Source organism: Crocuta crocuta, unplaced genomic scaffold, assembly GCF_008692635.1.
Source record: "Crocuta crocuta isolate KB4526 unplaced genomic scaffold, BGI_CrCroc_1.0 scaffold299, whole genome shotgun sequence".
NCBI classification, from domain to species: domain Eukaryota; kingdom Metazoa; phylum Chordata; class Mammalia; order Carnivora; family Hyaenidae; genus Crocuta; species Crocuta crocuta.
The window spans coordinates 9,609,237-9,616,800 of record NW_027532747.1 but is presented as its reverse complement, the minus strand read 5'-3'; the positions used below and the strand labels follow the sequence as shown (position 1 = coordinate 9,616,800).

Below are 7,564 nucleotides of genomic sequence, written 5' to 3'. Positions count from 1 at the left end.
CATGGTGCGCGGAGCGCGCACGCCGCGCGCGGGACTCTGAGCTCCTGCCGCGCCGCGCGCCCCCACCTCCCTTCTCCCGGCTTCCCCGCCGACCTTGCCCGTGGGCCATGAAGCTTTGGCCCGGAGCCTCTTGCCTCTGAGCTTCGCGTCGTCCGCTCCAGCCCCAGCGCCGCTCGGCTACAGCTGGCGCTCCGGCCGCCGGAGCTCCCCATCCTCTCCCGGGGACGGCACCCAGGCGTTCCAGGATGGCCCTCCGCGGGTCCCTCCGGCAGCGCAAAGTTCGCAGGAGGCGAGAGATGCTGCCGCAGCAAGTTGGCTTCGTGTGCGCGGTGCTGGCCCTGGTGTGCTGTGCGGCCGGCCTCTTTGGCAGCTTGGGTAGGTGCCGGTGCGGGCCCGCCCCGGGAGTTGAGGGGCTTGGGCTGGGAAGCCGACGGGCAGCTGCGAGATGTCTCCCCTTCCTTCCCCGTCAGGTTGGTCCCAAGGGTTCACCCAGTCCCGTCCCCTCCCCACCCCGCAGGTAGAGCGCACCCAGGAGGGCTGACATCGACGCTTTGAGCTGTGGTGCCGGTTTCCCTGAGCTGCGCGCGGCCCCTGGGGGCTCAGGACGCGGCTGCAGGTCTGTGTTACTAAGATGAAAGCCTGAACGTGGGGCCCCTCCGTGCCACAGTGCCGTCCCCAGAGTGCGTGGGGGACCGGGCGGCGCAGAGGTGGGGTTCAGGTGTGAATTCTCGTGGCCTCGGGAGGTCCGACCTGAGTGGTCCGCTTTCCAATTTTGCGGAGCGGAAAGGGTTGTGCTCCGCGTTTCTCAAAAACCCAGATTCTGAGGCTGGGCACAGGGTCTCACCCATCCCCTCGTCCTGGCCAAAGGAGCACCCTGGGGGTCCCTGACTCATCCACTCCAAACCCTGAAAACGTCCCCTTGGGAGGTTTCTGCCGCGGTTCAGCATCGCTGAACTCCTTTTAATCCCTTCGATAGGAGAGCACTGGTGTCTAGAACCTCAAGCCACACTCCTTCATCCAAGACTGAGCGATTTTGGAAGTCGCTTAGGATATGCAAATCTGAGGTGCAGAAAGAAACTTAGAAAAAAAAAATCAGTTTGGGGGTGGAGTGGGGAATGTGAGCCCATGTGGAATCTTCAGACGACATTCGCTTGGCTAACACTCCCACTTTTAGTTGGGCGCTGTGGACCTTTTTCACATGGAAAAAACAAAAAAAAACAAAAGAAAAAGAAAAAGAAAAATGCAGGTGACTTAGCAACCCGGACATGGAGATAAAGCAGGGGGTGCCTTTTTGAGCAGCGAGGGACAATCCGGAGAGATTTAAGATTTACAGTGATAGGTAACAATCAGGTGAAACGTCATTAAACTCTTAAACTGCTTTTCAAGACCCCAGCTTTGTGATTTGAGGATATAAGGTCAAAAAAAGGCTCTTTCCAACAGAAACCCAGGAGGGTTATTTGAACATCTTAACCTGGTGCTTTTCAGTTGGCCAAGTCAGTGTATTTTCTCCCTCGGTTACACACCAGAAAAACCAAAAAGCTTAGCGGCTCCTAGGTGTCAGCATTATAGGAGAGTTATTATTACCCAGCTGAAGCTGTGTGCACATCAGCAGAGGTAAATGAATACTTTGAAGCTCTTAAAGCGAGAATGGTTTTTATTTGCTGGGTCGGAAATTACCTCTAGGAGTTTTAACCGTGTCTGGTCGCGGGCATCCACACCACCGATCCCCCTTGCTACTCAGTGTGGCCATTGGACCAGCAGATATAGCATCGCCTGGGAGCTCGTTAGTACAGAACCCAGGGCCCAGCCCGGACCTGCTGACATAGAATCTGCATTTTGACAAGGTGCCCAGCTGATTTCTGTGGATGTTCAAGGGGGAGCAGCTCTGGGCCAGACCCCATCCACCTTCTCCACCTTTTTGCTGACCTAATATCCATTAGTAGTTCTTCTGGGGCAGGGACTGAGCATGTTTACTGGCCAAAAGTTTCATGCTTACCTGCCCTGTGAGGGGTCGAGCACTCTTGGCCAAGGTCAGATCAGGTGCTGACCCATTTGGGACTAGAAACAATGGACCAGATCTAAGAAACAGATTACCGAGCGTAAGCAGGTGATCTTGTGCCTCCAATCATCGTCTCACTCCCTGTGGGTGGCTTTGCGTAGTCACACGGGGCTGTTGCTTATATAGCCAGATACGGATGTGTAAGGTCATTGGAAGAATGCACCGTGTTGACCTAATGGTGTTCGTGACTTCTTTTCCGATCCAGGGCATGAAACCGCTTCTGCTAACAAACTCCTTCTACCCGACACATGGAGGAATAGGAAGCTGATGGCACCAGTGAATGGGACTCCGACAGCCAAGAATTGCACAGATCCTGGTAAGAAATCCATCTCGCCCTTGCCTCAAGGCGTTTGGCCTATAGATGGTGCTTCTGTGGACGTTCCAGCCAGAGCTGAGAAAGGTGCTTTGATGAACCTGAGTGGGAAAGGGTAGCTGTAAGGCATAGAAAAGGTATCGGACAGGCATTAATCAGTTATGCTGCTAAGCAACTCAAGTACTTTCTTTACCCAGCAACGGAAAAGGTCACACTGGAGAGTTTTAAAATTTCATTTTTTTGTTCTCACCACGCTCCTACAGGCTCATTTCCCCTGCTGTCTTGATATTGTTTGCCCGGGTGTCTTTGTCTCCTTTCCTTTTTGCTCACGGTATCCATCTGATGGAACTCTAGGGGCAGCAGATGCAGCTGCTGTGACAGGTGGCGCTTAGGGATGACCTTCCTATGAGGGTTGCCATGAGCCAGGGAACCCGCAGGGTTAGGACTGTGGCGCTGGGGTCTTTTCTCTGTAACAGGAGTTCCCAGAGCGTGGTGCCGGCTCGGGGAATGGATTCTGCCGGCTGCTGCGGGAGGCAGTTTTGATGTCCCCCTTCAGGCTTCTCTAGGGGCTCAGAGGCTGTAGGGACCCAGAAATGACATCTTCTTCTCTGTTCTGCCATAGGCAGGTTTTGCTTAAATAGGTGAAGAAGATTCCGGGAGAGGCAAATGGCAGCCGGCCGGGCTTCAGGGCAGTCCCGGGCTCGAATTCTGACTCCAATACCTGGGAGTCTCTTGCGGGAAGGATCCAGTGGGATGAAGTATTCAAAAGCCCGTTGAGAACTTTGAGATCTTATTGTGGGTCGGTACCGCTTGGCTCTTCCGCCGAGTTGCCAGGAAGTCTCGTTATCTCTTTGGGTCTGTTTTCTCCTCCATAAAATGGGCAGAATAGTACTTCTTGTTCTGGGGTTGTGGGGAAGCTCTGGGAAGGCCCTGTAGGGCTGTGTGTAAAAGGGAATGGGAAGCCAGGGCAAAGATGGCATGTTTGGATGGTAGTCTTCACTTATTTTCATAGGCAGGTCTTCTCTGTGGTCTCCAGGTCAGGAGACCTCTGGGGAGAAGACCCCAGTCGCTCAAAGCCACATTCTAGGTGGTGATGCTGGCATCGGAATCCAGGCCTGTGTGATTAAAATGGTTAGTTCCACAGGCATTGGAGGCCAGGGCTCCCCCTCAAAGCTTGTTTTACTGCACCCAACCTCCCTCCCTTCTGAGAAGGCCACATGGGGCATGGAGGGTCGGTGAGTACAGGCCTGGCGAGAGGCTGCTGGGATTGACTTTGAACTTGGGCCATCCATTCCTGAGAAATTCCATGTAACCCTGCCAGCCACCTTGCTTCTCCAGTCATTAACCGCCCTCGGACATCTTTCATTACCAGAAGTGGTGGAGGCGTGGGCTGGACAGGCGAACACCGGTACAGCCAGGGACTCCTGTTGGGGTCCATGCTCTCCAGGGACTAAGACGCTGGGATCCGCACCATCTGCAAGGGGCGGGAACGCTTTGCTACTCTGGGTGAAGAGTCCGGAGCAAAGCATCTTTGGTTTCTGGCTCACTGGGCCCTCGCCTCGGTCAGGCTGTGCCCTCTTCCTCTACCTTCTGTCGCATGTAATCTGGGCACAGACTACATGGAATGGGAGGTTCAGAAGTTTAGTGACTCGCGAGCGCTCTCGGCGGTCGGGTGCGTCCCCGGGTCCGGGTCCCACGCCCTCCCCATGCTATTCCACCTGCTCTAGTCTTCCTGCCAGCCCAGGTGGGGCTGACTCCCGACTTCCCTTCCAGCCGCTTCATCCCTGGGCCCCCTTTCGTTTCACAGGCATGTAGCACACACCTGACGCTGTGTGTCCGGCCCTCCGGTGGGCACTCGGGGAGGGGGGATGAGCGAGCATAAGTGGCAGCTTTGTCAGCAAGTAGCTTCCTGTTGTGGAGAAGACCGGTTCCTGACACAGGGAATGCTCAGCGAGGCAGAAGGATGGCAGGGGTCCCGCGCACAGTCAGCAGCCACCCGGGGACCCCCTTCAGGGGCTCAGAGGAGGGTGACCGGGTCTGAAGTAGTTGGTGTAGTCCCGGGGTCTAGATGAGGCAGGCCTCTAGGGCAAAGACAGAAAGCTTGCCCAAACTGGGTTTCGTGCCAAAGGGAATTGATCGGGTCTGTCACTGAAAGTGGGAGGTCAAAGGTGAAGGTCATGACTCAGTTTCTCTCTGTCTCTGGACTCGGAAGTCCTCCAGCGTGGGCCGGTGATTACTATAGCTCCACCTTTCAGACCTCAAATGCTGGGAGAGGGTGACAGTGGTGCTTTGGTGGAGGTTGTGAAGTTCCGTTGGCTTCGGTCACATGAGCCCCTAAGCTAATCGCTGGGGGGGCGCGGTGAGGGGCAGGGCTGGGCGTGGGGACGGAAGCAGAGGGCTGGGCGTGGGCTGGGGTATGCCTGAGTCCTGGGCTCTTCTTCTGGACCGAGAAGGCTGGAACGAGACTCTAACTGATCCCTTACAGAGTCCCGTGCTCAGGCCACTGCTTGGGGAAAGGTGGGCCAGAACCTCCTCCCACTTACAGTTTCAGAGTGTGATGGAGGGTGGCCGCTATCTTCCTCACAGGTAAAGGAACTGCTACAGGAACTTCCTTACAGAGTTGTCCCTAAGGAACCCTGGCTGGTTCTGGCATCCTCTGATGTTTTTGTTCGTATGTGTCTCCCCAGGCTAGAGGGCCCCCGGCCCGGGTCTGCCACATGAGGTCTTTTAGGCATGTGGGGAGATGAGGCTCTAAGAATGTCCTGCTGTGTCAGAACACGCAGAGCTAAAGTGACCCCCCCCCCGCCCCGCCCCCGGTTGGCATTCAACCAAAATTCACGTTTTTATAAGAACCTTGAGGGTAGGGACTGTGTCTCAGTTTCTGTACTCTCTGCATGCTCCTCTCTGCCTGTGAGGGGAACACCTTCTTTTCCAAAAAGAAACATGAACGGCACCTGCTCCCTTGTCCCTTAAGTCTCGCTGTGAAAAATGGGCTCTTTGCTCCGCCTGGGGCCACTTCCCCGGGCCTTGCTGGGGTGTCCATCTCATTCTTTGTGTTGTGGCTTGGGTACCTCCCCCATCACATTGCCCTGTATCTCTATGACCTATGTCACATGCACAGTAGCTTACCTGTCCTCTGTTCCCCTTGAGGGCTCCCTCCCTCACTGCTCTGTGCTCAGAAGAGTGATCCTTAGCCCTGCCCACGTCTTTCAGTCCTGGAAGAGCTTCTGAAATGCTCACGTCCTGCCCCTGGAGCGTCTGATTTCATTGCTCTGGGGCCCAGGAATCTGTACTTTTTTTTTTTTTAATTTTTAAATTTTTTTAAAATGTATTTTTTATTTCTAGGAGAGAAAGAGAGTGACAGCGTGAGCAGGGGAGGGTCAGAGAGAGAGGGAGTCACAGACTCTGAAACAGGCTCCAGGCTCTGAGCTGGCAGTCAGCACAGAGCCCGACGCGGGGCTCGAACCCACGAACCGCGAGATCATGACCTAAGCGAAAGTCGGACCCTTAACCGACTAAGCCACCCAGGCACCCCCAGGAATCTGTACTTTTTAAGAGCTCCCTGGTGAGCCCCAGATGAAGCCAAGGTTGATGCTCACTGGGCTAGAGACCTGCTGTTGATGCTCCCTGGTTGGCATCACCTGGCGGCTTGTCAGGAATGCAGAGTCTCAGGTCCACCTCAGGCCTTCCGAATCAGAAGCTGCATCCTAACGAGGTCCCCGGGGCAATGTACATGCACAACACAGGCCCAGAAGCACTGGGCTAGGATAGTGCCTGACCCTTTGTAGGCTCTCAGTAAGTATTTGAATGTTGAATGAAGGCTAAGACTTGGGGTAACCTAGGAGATTTTCCTGAAAACCAGTTGGGTTTCATTTTTGAATGTAGGGAAGCTAAGAAAGTAAATAACATCATTTTTGACCCCTGAGGTCTGTGGGAAAGTCCTTAATTTATCTGCCCCCTGAGACCCGTGCCTCTAGGACTTAGATTTTTCTTTCATGGTCTGGGAAGGGCAAGCACTGCAAAAGAGAGGTGGGTCCCTCCATGCAAACTGCCCGAAATAGGAATGAGAGGCCGTGACTTTAAACTGTCTTAGCTCAGGCTGCCCTAACAAAATACCATGGACGGGGTGGCTTAGATGACAGACCTGTATTTGTCACAGTTCTGGAGGCTGCGGAGCCCTGACGTGGTTCAGGGTGAGGGCCCGCTTCCTGGCTTGCAGATAGCCGCCTCCCTGTGTGCTTGCCAGGTGGAGAGGGAATCTGAGCTCTGGTCTGTCTTCCCTTTCTTGTGAGGACGCCTGTGTCATCATGGGGACCCCACCCTCGGGGCCTCTCCCCAACCTAATTATCTCCCAGAAGTCCTACCCCAGAGTCCCATCACCTTGGAGGAGTAAGGCTTCAGCGTAGGAATTTAGGCGGGGGCGGGGGGGGGCGGTGAGACACACCTTCGGGAACTAGAGAGTTTGCACATGTCTCTGGCAATGGCACCAGAGTGAGAGGGACCAGGGATCTGTCATCTGAAGGCTCTGACAGATACAGATGCCTGGGCCCAGCTCCGACCCGTGAGATTAGAACCTGTGACCAGCATGTTCTGTGGCTGACTTTTGGAACTTCTGGGAACCATGCTGTTCCCTCCAAATCCTCCAAGATGAGCTTGTCATTGACACATCCCGGGGACCTTCCCTGATTATCCAACCCAAAGTAGCCTTTTTTAAAAAAAAAATTGTTTTTAATGTTTGTCTATTTTTGAAAGAGAGACAGCATAAGCAGGGGAGGGGTGGAGAGAGCAGGAGACTCAGAATCTGAAGCAGGCTCCAGGCTCTGAGCTGTCAGCACAGAGCCCAACACGGGGCTCGAACTCACGAACCGTGAGATCATGACGTGAGCCGAAGTTGGACGTTCAATGGACTGAGCCACCCAGGCGCCCTGATAGCCTTCTGGTCGCTGGTCCTGATGTCCCAGCTCTTTGCAGACACAATTGTGCGTTGTTCTATTGCTGGCTTGCTTCCCAACTGGACTCTGAGAGGTGAGCGTTGTTTGTCTTTTGAAAACCCGCGTATGCTTCAGGTTTGCCTTCTGGGACAGTGAGGGGGGATAATTGCATCCACCTCAGAGGGTTGTTAGAAATAAATAAGTTCATACCCACGGAATACCTATATGCTCAGACATTAGCTTCCGTCGTCCCTATTTCCC

At 54.5% G+C, this 7,564-nt stretch overlaps 1 protein-coding gene across 1 annotated transcript in view; it reads left to right on the top strand.

Moving 5' to 3' along the window:
- The first annotated feature begins 2,316 nt into the window (after window positions 1–2,316).
- The window catches only part of SLC24A4 (solute carrier family 24 member 4), a 169,762-nt gene continuing 164,514 nt past the window's right edge, over window positions 2,317–7,564 (top strand). Inside the window, exon 1 of the mRNA XM_077780939.1 lies at window positions 2,317–2,375. Within this exon, the coding sequence (XP_077637065.1) occupies window positions 2,327–2,375 (49 nt within the window). The 5' untranslated portion in view covers window positions 2,317–2,326. The remainder of the gene's footprint in view (window positions 2,376–7,564) is intronic.